The sequence below is a fragment of the Zootermopsis nevadensis genome, unplaced genomic scaffold, assembly GCF_977971745.1.
Source record: "Zootermopsis nevadensis isolate Lab colony 2312 unplaced genomic scaffold, Znev_1.0 Znev_ptg000072l, whole genome shotgun sequence".
NCBI classification, from domain to species: Eukaryota; Metazoa; Arthropoda; class Insecta; order Blattodea; family Termopsidae; genus Zootermopsis; species Zootermopsis nevadensis.
The window spans coordinates 14,644-31,672 of NW_028259203.1; the positions used below are offsets into that span (position 1 = coordinate 14,644).

Below are 17,029 nucleotides of genomic sequence, written 5' to 3' on the forward strand. Positions count from 1 at the left end.
CAAGCATTTTTTTGATTTTTTGACTTCTTGAATTTGTTTTCTTACTGTGTGTATTTCTGTGTTTTGTAAGTTAATAGTCATTTGCCATGAATATTTGATGCTATAAGACTTGTGTAATAAGGTTTGAGCATCATAATATTGGGGTTTAATGGCTAATGTGGAAGGTTATTAAGACAACCAACACACAGCTATATTACAATATGTGAGGTATTGCAGGTAGCATTTCAAACGGCAGTGCAATGGAGCGTGCTTCGACGTAGATCTACTTCAGATCCGTAGTCGGTAGATGGCAGCAGAGTTTGTTACAGTACGCAAAGAATGATAATTGTATATCCCTCATTCTCCCGCGATGGCGGGATGTGTTCGCTGCTTTTCAGATGTTGCCATCCCTGCGTACGAGATAATGGCGTAACTGTTGTGTGTCCACTGCATTTCTTCTGTCATATATTGCGAGGACGTGCAAGTTAATGTTTTGTTATTTGAGCGTTTGTTGAATTTATGTGTGTTATCTTTCCCTTGTGTGGAGGACGTAAAGTAAGAACAATTTCGAACATGTCATTTCATGCAATTTATATAAACTTCAGGACATTATACATGACTTCTGCTTTGAAGTGACTCAGAATAAATAACAGGATTTTGTGATCACAGTGATGAGTATTTAACTCATAAGAATAATCAAATTTATGATCAGCTGAACAAGTTTCTGTTTCTGAAGGAAGAGGCTGTATTACAGAGAGAAGAATGTTGGTGATTTCTATCCAAGACCCTTATAAATTAATTATTATAGCTGTGAATTTTATAACTGAATAGTAAGACAAAAGCAGAAAATAGATTGGAGTCTATATAAATTTTATTCAGGCTGTTTGCGACGTATTTCCATTAACAAAACATATTAATTTGTTTTCATGTACTTGGATTAGTAAGCTCACATCTTGGTAGCCTTTCGATATCACTGCTGTTGAGACACCTCCAGTTCAGTTTTAGTGTCTAATTACCAAAGTTCCCCTGTCATTATCGTATGATTCTGACTGACAGTTGATACCGCATAAGTCCATAGAAGAGAAAAAATTTTCCTCTTAAAGTTTATTGCTACTCTCATAGTGAGATTTTTCAATGTCACATGTGTAGCCAGTCATGTCATTAAGTTTATAAATCTTTATAACAAAACATTCATGTTTCTTAGGAATGTATCACACAAAGAACTGTGTAAATTTATACCAATTTTTCAATTTATTAACATTATTTTCACTACAATTAAGAACCAGCAACAACTGTTTGTTGTTCTTTATTTACATAAGTTCTGATGTTGACATTTTGACTGCTGACTACAAAAATTCCTGACTGACATAAAAATTAACCACATTGTACTTCGGCACTGTCTAGCGGATATACTTGTGAAGCATGTGTCATATGCAGCACATTACATGTTTCCCAGTGATGCTTCTTCATATAAGAAATTACTAGTTTCTCATTTCAGTGCCCACGACTGCTGCAGTAAACTTTATTATTGGAACTTATTGAACTGGCATCATAATTCTGTTATATGTACAGCTTTTTTGTTTCTCCTTATGTTTGTGTTTCACAGGAAGTGATCTGTTTTGCAGAGCAGTGAAGGCAACTGCGTTCAGAATGTTGCAAGGAAGTTCACACATCTAAATGCCTAATGGAGTGATGTAACAGATGGAAGCTGCAATAAGTTTAAGATCCTTAAAGAAGCTTCACAAGAATATGGTGAATTTAGAGGTAAGTGTAGAAATTGCTGTTGTAAGTGATTGTGCATCGCTAACTCAGTGCGTGAGGGAATCAGCTGTTTCTTACAATCTAAGTTAATGTGGTCATTTTGTTTACTGAAATAGTTTGATTTAGAACTGTTATTCATTGTTTTTAAGAAATTATTGGAAATAAAAATAACATGCTTCTTGTTTCTGTGCCAGATTTTAGTTACATATTTTTTTCTGTAAGATTTGAGGTTCTCACAGCAGGAAGTATGAAGACTTCTTCAAATTTTTTTTTCAGTATTGGAAATAGTTGAAGGTTCCAAATTTTGAAATGTAGATGTGTTGCAATATCTGTAACATTATGGGCAACCTGAAAGCTACAGAAAAATTAATTCTCACCTAATGTTTCAGTACTTTCCTCCTAAGTATTCCTGTGTTCTTGTGTTTGGTTTTCAAATGAAAATCTTGTACTTATCTATTGTTTATCATACAACTAACTTTTCGTATGTGTTTGTCTCCACCTGAAACCATAACTGATATAACCTCTGTACATTTGCACATGTGTGGAGGGGTAGTCGGAAGACATCCTAATAACTCTGCTGGAATAAAGTAGTCACTTGTGCCCTTTGGTAGTGGAATGATTAGCATAGTAAGCTGTTGAGGAACCTTTGATTTTCATTATAAAGAACCATCTCATAAAGCCTACTTTTCTGTTTTCTTTATGTAGCCGTGCAGTGATTTGCAGATGGCTCTCACCTACACATTTTTGAACAGTAAAATCAATTGTATTCAAAACCCCCTGCTTCTGATGCTGACTCTGGAAACTGAAATCATTTTACGAGGGCAATTGAAAAATTAACCTCCGATCGAGTTTAGGGGAGGGACAGTTGTCCATATTTCTGTGTTTGTAGAGCAGCATTTAGATAGATGAGAAAGGGAAGCGTTAATGAATTGGTCAGCTTTAAATTATGCCCCTTATGACTTTACATATTCTGACAAATTCTATTATAATCGCATGGCTCTGAATTTATTCCAGATGATTGAAAATGAAATTTCTTTAAGATTTTTTTTGTGGGAATGTGAATGTGGATAGTATGGTAAATGTTTGAACACTGTTATTTGTTTTTTCGGACAGGAATAAGTTGGCAAAAGTAACACTGTCCTCTCGTCTTGCCAAAGATTTGGCCTGTTTCTATGAATGTGTTACTGTGAAGGATCTAAAATTTGAATTTTATAATCGTTGGTTTTCGAAGGTGTTTCGTCTCATCACGAATAACATCAACATTATGGATTAAGTTTTGGCCTGCCCCATGCACAGGGATTAAAGTTATTCTGTATATTTTTTTCAGGCATTCCTGGATTGTTGTACTCTTCGGTTTATGTTGATAAAGTGGCTTTGGAATTCTGTTCTCATGCATATTTTCATAGTTTTCATGTTGTCCTCATATTTATTATTGGTTCTTCTGTATTATCTTTGTTACATTTAAGATCCAGCATTCTGTATCCTGCAGTTGCTGTGATGAATCACATTCCTATTGTTTCATTAATAGCCAGTGTCACGAGATGTGACAAGTTAAATTTCCATACTGAAATTTTATCTCAGTACTTATTGGCTATTTGATGCTGTTCTGTCTGGAAGTACCCTTTCAAACCTGTTACAGCAAATACCGAGCTTCTGTAATTTCATAAGTTGCTGTGGAATTTTGAAAAACCTAGTCTATGATTGTCCCCTTTATTTCATTGATGTCATCGAAACCTTTTCGCTTTGAATTCTAAATTGAGTTTTTGGAAGAACGAAAAGTCGTGCAATACTAGATGCGGAGGAATATGTTAAGAAATGCACAGCAGCCGGAAATGGTTGTCAGAAATTTCTGAACAAACAGCAGAGTGAAGAAAGGAATCACAAAATTTTATTTAGAAAAACTTATATATGAAATAAACTCCCAATACAGATTTCTGTTTACATCAAAAGAGGAGGACATTCTACGTGCTCCTTGCATTTGAGTTAACTCGTCTGGCCTTTTCTATGATTCATCATACTAGACCTGTTAATTTTGAAGATTTGTTTTGGGGTTACCCATGAACCATTGTTTTATCACTGGAAAGGAAATAAGGTTCTTTCTGAAGTTTTCCAGGAGTTTCGACATATCGACTTGACTCTACTTCTGCTTCTAAGTCAGCAGATGAGACACAAATTTTGCAGCAGTATGTCGGTTCTTAAGATTTTGTATCAGAATGAGAATCCATCCTTATTAACTTACATTTGGTGAGATGTCTGATTTATTTGTAAACAAGTTCCCTAATTTGTATAACTTTTTATCTGCTTTACTGTTGGACTGTAAAATTTCAGTATCTTCGATGAAAGTCATTTTATTTTTTTGAAATTTTGAAACAACTTACCTATTTGAGGTCTGCTAATTGTTTCTTCTATCAAAGATATTTCTGAAATGTTGCAGATGTCTATAGCAATATTGCTTATTTCATATGTTCTGCTAGTTTTTAAGAAATGTAAATTGCAAGTACGACACATGACCTTACATCGAGATTCATAACCTCTAAATGATACAACCTGCGATTTTAAAATTATGGAGAATGATTTAACAGATTGTACTGTGTTATCATCCGTAACAGAGGAACTTTGTACTGACAGAACTGTTTATATATGTGTACTTTTATATTAACAGTTTTATAATGGATGTTTCTGTTGAAATTAGAAAAACGTATCAGCATTTTGATGTTGTGATCTTTTTGTTTCTGGTGTCACTGGGCTTCCATTGACATCTTCAATGAATTGTTTTGGAAGACACACATTTCTTCATCAGTCAGATTCCTTCAACAAACTTACTGAAAAGTCTGGTTATGTTTCTTCGCTCATCCTAATTTTACCGTAATATTGCTGAGATGCTTTGCAGCCTCCATCATCTGGGTGATGAGTAAGTCAGATGATAACTGGATCTTGGTAACTGATGCACAGATGCTGAATCATTTCACATTTTTCAGTATATGCATACTCACTATGTTTCCACTCAGTGTGCATAAATGTTACGTGTGTTATTTAATAGTAAGATATTGTTTAATTACCAGGTGACTTTACGTCATGTTGTAAGTCAGGCAAGAGTTTATAGTTTATTTTCAGCTATCATCTGTTTTTGTTTTTTTGAAATTTCTGTAATTGAATAAAATATGAGAATTTTCCGTAATCAGCTTTGGTTGCCCAAGAAATGGATTGGTTGGACAAACTAGAGAAGCGATTAGGGAAATCACTTAGTCAGATGACCAGACGTAAGATGGCTGTCTTCTGTGGTCTGGTATAAGTTTACCAGTGATCATTGTCTTTGGATTTGTCACTGTGGAAACCTCAAATGTTATATATTCAGTGAATTTGAAATTTATCTTCTGAGGATAATGCATGTAGATTATTTACTGTGAAGATGATGAGTGCAGGCATTAACACATTTTTTTCCCTCGTAACTGAATGAATAGGAGTAGGGTAGTTTTGAGGGGATAGTCTACTTTAGGGCAGTTTTCTTGCATTTATGTGAAAATACTAAGGAGACCCCACAAAAATCCTCGGTCAGAATAACTGAGTTTGAAACCTTTGAGAAGACTCCATATCTGCAGGCTATGTAGCAGTTACGTTCTGAACTGGCTTTAATTTTTTTTCACATCTCTTGTTGAAATTTATGGATCAGAGTGAGTTCTGAGGAAATGGTCTTTCAGGATAGCTTGCAAGGTTATCATTTTTATTTCAGTCTTCTGCACGTCTCCTTGATGAGTAAACACATTAAAGAACAAACAATTTATATGGAGTTGTGTTTGAAGATTATGGAATTCCTGCAAATGATCGGTCTTTTGGCTTATATCCTAAAAAGTGTCATTCCTGGATCGCTTTCGAAGTCACCATAGCTACATTTATGTTTTGTGAAAGTAAATGACTTAGCAATTCTTTTGAAGGACCTTGAAAACTACATTCGAAATCATCCAGAAGCTCGTCTGGCCAAGATCCAGGATATTGGACGTCATTTTGTGGATGATGGCATCATGTCACAGACAGTGAAATCAGATGTGGAGGCTATTACATCAAGGTGGAGTCATCTGAGTCAGCAGGTAGAAATAGGGAATTCATTACTTACTTCTTAAGTCAGCATGATGAGATGAAAGTCTGATAATGTGTAATAATGTGATTGCTCCGTATTAATCTGCTTACCTGTTTGTTTTGACTATTGTACTTTTAAGTTGCCCTCAGTGGACTTGTGGTTAGCGTTTTCGCCACTGGACCCAAGGTTCACGGGTTCAAACCCAGCCGAGGTCGGTGGACTTTTAAGGATGATGAAACTTCCTTCAGAGGGGAAGTAAAGCCGGCGGTCTCATGTCGTTGTTTTATGGCATGTAAAAGAACCTTATGAGCATGAACAAGATGTTTTGTAAGCAAAATTCAGTGGCCATTTCTCACCCGTATCTCTGTTTTTGGAGTTGCAGCCATTTTTACTGTGGTCTGCACATTGAAAAAAGCAATTTCGGTCATGGCACTGTCCTTTCATGTCTAGTTTCCAAGCAACAGGAATCACCATCACCAGCACTGAAATTCAGGACTGAGTTTTTGACTTTTCTAAAATATCTTCTTGGTTTCCAGGAAGAAGCACTTCAAATTTCATATGAATTAGAATATTTTTTTTTTGAACTGTAAGCAAACACACACACAACTCCGAAATTGAAATTAAGATTACCAACCCTATGAAGGTTATTTTTACCAAAAGATCACATGGGGATGATGTCTTGTCAGTGACATCTGAATGTAAGCTAGATGAAACACGCAATGTTGCCACAACAAATAATACTTCATTCATTGTTTGTAGTTGCGTGATTTTTGTTGTTTTGGAAGTTTGAATACTGTAAATGACCTACGTCGTATGTTTACAGAAACTGACATGTATTGAAGTTACGGTTAGTTGAAAGTTGAGGAACGAAATAGAGAACATCTAATTTTGAAGAGTGTCTCTGATGAAGTAATCTCATTTGACAGTGAAATTGAACCAGCTTGATGTGGCAGTATGGCAGCTGGTAATAAGAATAATGCAATTAAAATCTAAAATAAAATTTGGCCAATACCATGACGTCCATTGAATTCTGTTGGTGTCCATCATTTTGTTGAAGGTCTCGGTTACTGGAAGATATAAGCGTTGATCTGTGTGAACAAATGTTCCTAAGCTTTAAGGGTTGAGTGTCCCATTAATTTGTGTGTGTGTGGTTGGTTGAATAGGACTATATGGTCCTGTTGTGTCGTGATATTGTTATAATGTCTGTATATTCAGACAAATAGCACTGTGTATGTCCAAAATGCTTCTAAGGCTTAACAGTACGTCGAAGATTAATTTTTAACCTAATCATCCACTTTAAGGAAAGGATTCTCTAACTAAGATTCACTTGAAATTTTCAAACAATTTGGAATAATTAAAAGGAATTTTGTTTTCCTGCAGAATGTCAAAATCAGACAAAACAGTCTAAAGGCAGTTTAAAATGCCCCTGTTTATATCATTATGACTCTGTGTATATATTTGAGGGAATGAAGTTCAGACTTCAGCTCTACTTAAAATACCCACGAGTTTATGAGATTGTCATTTTTTATTGGGAAGAAATTGAACTCTTTATATATCATAAAAGCAAGCTGTATCATACTGCAGTACTGTGGGATGTGCTATAGTTTACTACTCTTTCCAGGCAGGTGATACAATACCTTGCTCTGCTAATCCCATTGATACTCTTCAGTCAAATCACCCCTACCCCTGTCTAAATGTCTCCCCCCCCTTACAAGGGTCCTGCAGCATACGTATTTGGTCCAAATATTGAACAAAAAAATCTGAGAATGCTCTTTGCTGTTACAAGGATCTCTATGAAACAGAAATAACAAGATAGAATATTTCATTCTGTAGCTTCTCAGTTGGTACCTCAGCAATCGACTTGTACCCACAAGTGAATCGTCATATATTGATGTCAAATGCCACCATTTAAATTTATTTTTAAAACATTTTAAACAGTAGTTTGTGGGGCCTTAAACCCAGTTTAAAATTACAGGTGACATTTCACTGTGTTTTTCTTCTTGTACTGTCTGAGGAGCAGTGGGTTAAAGAATAACAATTTTGTTGTTTATATAATTTGTTTTAATTAGTATCAAATTAGCAGTGTTCATTTTATTAAATGTGTGTGTACTACATATTTACTTGTAGGTTTTATTTAGTATGTGAATGTATCACGTTACCATATCGATAATAATTTTTCTCTAAATGAGTATGAAATTAATTTTTACATATGTAGCAATAAAAAAGGAATATCTGCCTTTAAAAATTGATGAATGAATGTATTAACTGTAATTAATAGGAAAAATTTATACCGCTATATGTGGCTGACATCCTGAAATTGGTTACAGGTGTCAAGACGGGTTTTCTCATCATTCCAACGAAATATGCCACAGTTGCTTTGTTTTACTCTCTTTCCAGTTCGCCATAGTCTCAGGATTCAAATCTGATACCCTAACTTTTCAGTTTTCATTATTTTCCTCAGTTCCTCTGGGTATTGCTGTATTTACAATTTATAATTTACAATGTTCCTGCCAGTTTATGATAAGTGTTCCTCGAAAATGACAAAGCATTCTTAAAGTAACAGAGGAATAAATATGGTTACTTTTTTCTTTCATGATCGGAAGGAATGGTCTCAGTATTCACTAGTCTGAGTAAGAAAGCTTTTATTTATATTTGTTTTTGTGCGAGTTTTTTTAATTGTCAGTGACATTGCAGCAAAAGTAGTAGTTGTAATTATAACTGTTCACCAGTACCAAACATTTTTGTCCCTCTACTGAAGCTGTTAAACTGCGAGATTGTGAACAACGTGGATCACCAGTAAGAGTTTTACTAATTGCTAAATTCTGTCCTGTAATTTGTGTTGATGAATTAATTATATTTAGTCTTTCAGACTCCAACACAGCAACCTTTAAACTTTGTAAGAGAAATTACATTAAACTAGATTTATAGATACGGGGTAGCTCAGTCAGTATAGTGATTGGCTATGGACTAGACCAGTGGTATTCAACCTGGGGTACACCAAGACATCTCAGGGGATACGTGAAATTTAAAAAAAATATATTATTTTATGATAAACACTGAATAATCAGTAATGTAATTTATTTAATTTATTTTAGATGTAGATTATATACTACGTATAACTTGTATTATACACCAACAACTTTGGGGGTACAAAGTTGAAGAGAAATTATATCTGGGGGTACACGAAGACATCTTAGGGGGTACGTGAAATTTAAAAAAATATATTATTTTATGTCAAACACTGAATAATCAGTAATGTAATTCATTTAATTTATTTTAGATGTAGATTATATACTATGTATAACTTGTATTATACACCAACAACTTTGGGGGTACAAAGTTGAAGAGGAATTATATCTGGGGGGTACGCGAACAAAAAAGGTTGAATGCCACTGGACTAGACGACCGCAGTTTGATCCTCGATGGGGACAGAGGATGTTTCCTCTAGCCTCTGCATCTATACCAGCTCTGGGGCTCACCTGGCTTCCTTTACAGTGGGGTGGAGTGTGGCTGGGGCATGACACTAACCACTCACCCCCCACATAGTGTTGAGGTTAAGAATGAGTAGGAGCTATACCTCCTCTCCCCCGCAAGCACCTACGTGGTGTTTAATGGGACATCTTTACTTTCCTTTTTATATAATTCTTGTTTTAGCTTGGACCATTCTTGGATATCTGATTTTGGTTTGCACTTGGTTAACATCAGTATATGTTTGAATGTTGTCTGGAGATTGTTTCCTTCTTTGTCTTGCCTTTCATATTCATGGCATACTCAGATGATGGAGGCAGGAAGGACCTCTCGGTACAATCCAGAAGACAGCCATATTCATATTACTGTCATGAGAACCTTAACTCCAGTGTGGATTTTTTGTTGTTGTTGTTGTTGAAAATTTGGCCATTGTCTAAATTATAAAATCACAGTGTTTCAGAAGCTCAATTTTGTTTCTTTCTTCAGGACAGAAACCCTATCTATTAGGCTAGGTCAACCATGGGACCCTGCAGATAGAGCTTCTGCGCTTTTCGCCCCTTCTGCCTGAAGATGGAAGCAGAATCCAGTTTCTGAAATGTAATTTTATTATTTTATAATTTAGGCGAGGGACAAAGTCAAAAAAAATAATTTTACGCATTATAATGCACCATCATGAGAAACCTTCAGACTTCACAGTGTAGACAGTTTTAGTTTCCTAAATATACACTTCTTTATGAGTTTTGCATAAGGAGAGGTATAAACTGTTCAGTCCATCATTTGTACCAATATATATGAAATGTATTTGTGTAAATATGTTATAAGAGTTATATATTGATTTCCTGTGATATGTGCAGAGACTTATTGAAGAATTTGAAACCCAGGAAAGCACACTGAAGGAAATGAAAGAGCAGCTGCCAGACTCCAGGAATAAATGCTCCTCCTGCAGGTAAGCTGTGTTTACTATTGGTATTGATCTAGGTTGCCCCAGGCACTTGGATCATTACTGGACACATTGCGTTCTCTTGATCATGTTAGGGTCCTTCAAAGAACCACGACCACACCGATTGACTGAGACCCTCCTAATGTATGCTGGATCTAGAAGTGTAGAACTGAATATCACTAATCTTTGTCGAGCCAGTGCTGGTCATTGATGGAGTATATTTTAGGAGGATTCCTCCTGTTCACATCTTTTGCATGTGACAGTTTTTTGAGCATGCGCCAATATACATATAGGTGACACGTCAATGTTTAATGACCATTTCACAACCATTATGAACCTGCATTATTTCTCTCCGCGTCCAGTAGGTCCATAGATAGTTTGTCCAGAGGCATTTCAATGAGGAGCTTTGGCTGCCTCATTTGCAGCCACTCTATAACCATGAGCCTTCCAACACTTGGCGAGACTGAATAGCTGGTTTGGGACCAGGGAATAAACTTCTTGACCCCTGAAGATTTCTGTCTTCTGGGTTGTTGCGCTGTGTAGTCTGGTCGATGTTTACCAACGTTTCAGAGGTCATACTGCCTCCGTCATCAGAGTATGAAGATTTCTGTCTTCTGGGTTGTTGCGCTGTGTAGTCTGGTCGATGTTTACCAACGTTTCAGAGGTCATACTGCCTCCGTCATCAGAGTATGAAGATTTCTGTCTTCTGGGTTGTTGCGCTGTGTAGTCTGGCCGATGTTAACCAACGTTTCAGAGGTCATACTGCCTCCGTCATCAGAGTATGAAGATTTCCGTCTTCTGGGTTGTTGCGCTGTGTTGTCTGGTCGATGTTTACCAACGTTTCAGAGGTCATACTGCCTCGGTCATCAGGGCAATGAATGTGCCAGTTGGGTGAGTGGTGCTGTTTATAGGAGCTGGACCATGAATGGAGTATGACCTCTGAAAATAGTAAATGCCTACCTGACTACACAGTGCTACAACCCAGAAGATAACTATCTTCGTTCACACTGCCATTAGAACCTCAAATCCTACTAAGAAATTACTTAATATATCTCAGAGCAGTGCTTTGATTCAGATTAACTGTAAATTGGTATGCTGCACACTGACTACATCTTGTCTTAAATATGTCAGTATCATTAACAATTAGAATGTCTTGTCTTGTAGAATATTCCTGCCACCGGGTATAAACCCATTTGCAGTCAATAATAAATACATGATGAAACTCAATGGGCACAAATCCAGTATTTCAGTACAGCCCCTGCATTGTAACTTGCATACCCACAGTCAACGTCTTTACTACAGTGATAACCTGAAAGTTGATATTGTTAACCTCTACAGTTAGGCAACACTATGCAGAGTCAAACAACTAGTTTTGTATCAACCCTGATTATGGAGACTATATGAACATTTCCAAAATGTTGGTAAAAACTTGCTGTATGGGATCACAACCCAGAAGATCACAATTGGCATTGCCTTAAATAGCTTTTTCTTTGTCATTGTTCATATGGAATGAGCTGTGACTAGTTAAGGGCTGGACAACTGAAATTTTGTCCTCTAGCCTCTGCATCCAGACTCGTATCCAATGGGTACTGGGGTCCCTTCCTCGGAGTGTGGTGTGACTGGGTCGTGATGCTGACCACTCACCCTCATCTAGTGCTGAGGTCAAGAATTAGGAGCTATACCTCCACTTCCCACAAACAACCTACATGGCGTATAATGGGATGGCTTTACCTTTATTGTGCATGTGGAATGTTATTACCATGCAGTCTTTTCCTCATTTAACACTTCAGAGACAGGGAAATCAGTCTCCAGCATTTCACTGGAAGGAAGCAAAGAAGGCCCATATGTGTCTCTGCGTTGCTTAGTGAGCATTTTGTGGAGTGTCATTGATACCACGACAGAAGATCTTTTGTTTTTAGTGCCAAATAGACCTCTGCAACAGGAAACCTTTGTCTTGCCTTTTGGTGGTCTGATAAGGGATGGTTATTTTCATATGAAGAGAGAATGGCTTCCTGAAGAAACTCCACAGCTATTGCAATACCCTCCAGAATACCAGAGTGACCAAGAAACCGACTGTGGTTCCTCCCAATAGGAGGCCCATCAGGTGGTCTGTGAATTTCTGTAGTTCACCTACTCCTTGTGCTCTCCCTTGAGATTAAAGATGATATGCGTATGACATGATAAAGATGGTTCTGAGACACCATCCATTTATATCACATGGATTAAAATCTATTATTTCCTGCATTCTATTGCTGAGGAAGGTGAACCTTTCTCCTTGATTTAATATTTGTAAATTTTTGGATTCTGGGTATTCCAGTAGTGCTCTAGGATTGGTGACCAAACTTCTCTATGTTACTTGTTGTGATTAATAAGGCCATTTGCCTTTCCCTGCAGTAGTTAATTATGTCTGCCAACATAGACAGCAGCAGTTTGATTGAGTCACAGAGCAAGTATGCATAACACCCTTGCCATTGGTGTTGAGTCAGGTATATAAATGGATCTTCCTATAGAAGTACAGTAAATATCATGGCTGCTGTGTCAGAGATATACTTGTATGCTCTGCAGTCAATTCTTCACTGAGTTTATGAGTGCCCAGTTTGCTGTGATGCTAGTTAATCTGTAGGAAGGAGAGCCCCATTCTCAGATAACTAAGAAGGAGCCACCGACCCCCTTTGTCCATGCCTCTGAACAGCATAAATACCATCATCGTACACTCTCAAAGCTAGGTAAGTGGACCCCTTTTGGGGAACTTGTCTGTGCCTATCCTCAGACTTGAATTCTGCTGTCGTAATCTCATAAACGACCGCCACAGTGGTCTAGTGGTCAGAACACTAGCCTTGTAATCCTGGGGTCCCGGGTTCAATTCCCGGTGGTGCTCAGATTTATAACTTGTGTTGGGCAAGACCGTGGTCTAGGTATCACGAAGTTTTCCTCCGGGGGCTTCCCCGGTTTCTCCGTGGCATCCCAACAATTACTCTATTCACACACAGAAGAAGGCAATGGCAAACCACTTCTGGATCATCTGCCAAGAACGTATATGAACAGGTCCCAGTCCGAGAAAAGGATGGAAGGATCCTGTTCATATGGACCTGTCGTCAGACAGAACACTAATAATAATAATAAAAAAAATCTCATAAACATGGTAGCCATCTGCACTGGTTTCCCAGGGATCTATGCCACAAATTTTTCTGAGTTCTGAAATTGATCCAGTCTTCACAACTCTCAGTCTGACTCTCTCCCAGTGACTTATCCGTGAAATTACGCCTCAGAGCCATTCCTTAGCTCATTCAAGAACACACATAAGTGTGCTGCTGCTCAAGATAGGTAGGTGTCATGCCTTTCTCTTCAGGAAACACATCAGTTTCCCTCTCCGCACTCTACACCGTCGACCGTGAACTTCCACAGTGATGCCCATGTCCTGATGACCACCATACCTGAGCATAGCCGGTGGATCCATGGCTGCTGACAGCTGGATATCTCCGGCTTCCCTCTGCAATTTACTGACTTGAACAGCAGAGCCCCCATCATTGGTCCCAGGCTGAATCAGCAACAGAGTTTTTCAGTCGAGGCCCTCAACCTTCTTGAGGAAACCTTTCCTCTTTCTGCCCCTCTTATAATGCAAGCCAGCCTGATTATTCTTCTTGATGGTCAGGTTCGAGATACCTGTTTTAGCCTCACCCTCAGCCAGACCCTTCACCAGAGCTCCTAAGAGATTTTGCCACTTCTCTGCATGAGGAGAGGATAACCATGTTTACAAATTTGAGAACCCTGATAGGTTGTTATAATGGCATGCATTATTATGTTTTGCAGAAGTCCAGCTCGAGTTCCAGAGATTCCGATCCCTATCGAACTTAGAGCCCCGGCTTGCAAGAGCTTTGAAAGAACTGAGAGTCGTGGAGGAGGCAACTTGCCTGTTAGAACTTGCTTCTGATGATCCAGAAGGGATTGAAGGACAACTTAAGCGTTGCACGGTATGAAAACAGAAAATTGTGATACAGAGCACGAGCAGATCTATATTATTATGGACATAATTATCCAAGACACTCAGTGTGTTTGTTGAAATTCATAGAGAAGCGAGGGGGACATTAATTCAAGTACCGTAATAATTCAGAGCAAGAAGATGGCTGACCGTCTTCGGAGATGTTGCGAATGTGTAGACTGGTAGATATTGACCAGTGTTTCAGAGGAGCATGCTGCCTTCATTATCATACTTATTACACTGATGATGAAGGTAGCAAACTCATGTACGTATTGCGAGAACATAGAATCTCAACTCAGAGCAGTTTCCTTTCTTGTGATGAAAACTGCGGATAAGAACAGACACATTAGTGCTGTTCCATATCCTCATTGAGTTCTTTTTAACGTTTTGTGACTCGCTAATTTTTATAGTGAGATGTGGTTTGCGCCCCATCTCACTTTATTTCATTCATAGCAATAATTTGAGCTGCTTAATGCTAGACGAAGTTAGTACCACGACGTGTTGAAACGACAGAAGACTCGATTACTATCTCATCTTCTGATGCAATTGTACGCAGGCCACCACCATGTAAGATTAAATATTAAGATAAATTTAAAAGATACCTGAAAAAGTATAAACAATATTAATACGAGTATGTACACCCCATTTGATTTATTCAGAATTTAAGGTGCATACTTAAAAAAGTTTACCACACATATTCTAATAGTTTCACTATGTTTTAATATAATTTGTAATATACAGCTGACTTTCAAAACGCTGTGAAGTTGACTCAGCACAAATATGTTTCCAGTATATTTTTTAAACAGATTATTTTGAACCCAGATATAGTATAATGATTTTTATTTATAGTTACAGATGTAATTATCAGACATAATTTTTACTGAAGGGAGATTTAAGAGTATTTCCTTTGCTTCATCATAAAGCAGCATTTCGTAAAAAGAAGTTTCTACGGACACAAGCAAAGCTTTAAAATGCCAGCCCAGTTTTTAAAAATTTGAACATGTTTCATAATTATCACAGATACTTTGAAATGTAATCTGAGGACAGGAATGTTGGGTTGAATTCCCCTTTGTATCGTCACAGATAAAAACGTGAAAATTTTTAAAGCACTGTTAAATACTGCAATTTGTATTTTGAGTCTTCTGATTCCAAGTTGCACCAACATAACTGCTATAAATTGGCTCTGATTAATCAGAGTTCAATTGGAGAGGGCATCCACATGCACCGAAGAAACGTATCGATCAGTAACAAACAAACTTCGCCAAATAATCTTTATCAGATGAACAAGAAATTGCAGTAGGAATTCAAATTAAATTATAACCTATAATAACCTTACTTAAAGCAATTAATTGTAGCACATATGAACTAAAACAAGGAAGGTTAAAAGAATCAGGCCAATTGAGGAGGGCATTTAAACACAAATTACTTACCTTACGTACATTTATGCCAGGCGCTCTCGTCTAAAACTTCTTTGCAGATTATTATTATTATTATTATTTATTATTGACTGCAAATGGGTTTATACCCGGTGGCAGTGTCCTACAATAACATACAAAACAATGAGACAGAACAGAACAATGAGATACATCAACACAATGAGACAGAACAAAACAATAAACAAAAGGACACAACAAAAACAATAAGACACAATAAACAATGAGATACATCAACACAGAGACAGAACAAAACAATAAACAAAAGGACACAACAAAACAATATGACACCCAAACAATGGGATACATCAACACAATGAGACACAACAAAACAATAAACAAAGGACACAACAAAAACAATAAGACACAATAAACAATGAGATACATCAACACAGAGACAGAACAAAACAATAAACAAAAGGACACAACAAAAACAATATGACACACAAACAATGGGATACATCAACACAATGAGACACAACAAAATAATAAACAAAGGACACAACAAAAACCATAAGACACAACATACAATGAGATACATCAACAGAGACAGAACAAAACAATAAAAAAGGACACAACAAAAACAACACATCCCACTCAAAATCAACCAACTCATAAATTACAAAACCATCCAACCTCAAGTACTTAACTTAAAAAAAAGAACTTAATACCACCTAGACATAAGACAATAACTGTAATGTATTACAAACGTCATGAACTGATGCACTCACACAACAATACAATGAGACACAACAATACAACATACCACACTCAAAATAAAACATCTGACACACAATAAAAAAACACACATCCACTAATTAATCACAATACTTAAGAGTAGAATATAAAGTCCGCTCTCAGTACATGAAAATTTTATCCCAAAGAACTACAGCCCTTCATCACTTGGAGACTAAGACACTTCACTTCACTTATCACCATTTATTCCCAACTTAATAACCCTTAGCTTGTAACTACTTTTCTGACCCTCTTTCTAAAGGTGCCTAATTTACAGGGGAAAGACTCTAGCACGCCTGGAGGTAATTGGTTCCAGCTTCTTATGGTCCTATTTACAAAGGAATATTTGCCTACATCCGTTCTTTGTTTCCTAGTCCTAATTTTCCGAGTATGATCGTCCCTGCCCAGGTAGCATGGCTTTAATAATCTATCCTCTATCATTTTCCAAGCCCGGCCCCCCGTGTATGCTTTGAAAAGGGCGCACATTCGGGCTATCAATCTACGCTGTGCCAATGTTTCCCAACCAGATTCGTTCGTGAAATTAGCAAATTTAGCCGCTCTCTTCTGCACCCGATTTAGTGCTCTTACCTGTCCTTCCCTGTAAGGGTCCCAACACACAGCTCCATATTCAAGTATCGGTCTCACTAGCGACGTATAAG

The 17,029-nt window shown here is 37.3% G+C and overlaps 1 protein-coding gene across 1 annotated transcript; it reads left to right on the forward strand.

The window, feature by feature from the left end:
- Positions 1 to 317: 317 nt before the first annotated feature.
- LOC147871050 (uncharacterized) lies at positions 318 to 16,521 on the forward strand. Its single transcript, XM_087341413.1, has 5 exons — positions 318 to 1,743; positions 5,673 to 5,825; positions 10,138 to 10,229; positions 14,034 to 14,194; positions 15,653 to 16,521. Exons 1-4 carry the CDS (start codon positions 1,681 to 1,683, stop codon positions 14,152 to 14,154), a joined length of 429 nt encoding a protein of 142 aa, XP_087197539.1. The 5' UTR covers positions 318 to 1,680; the 3' UTR covers positions 14,155 to 14,194; positions 15,653 to 16,521.
- Positions 16,522 to 17,029: the final 508 nt, after the last annotated feature.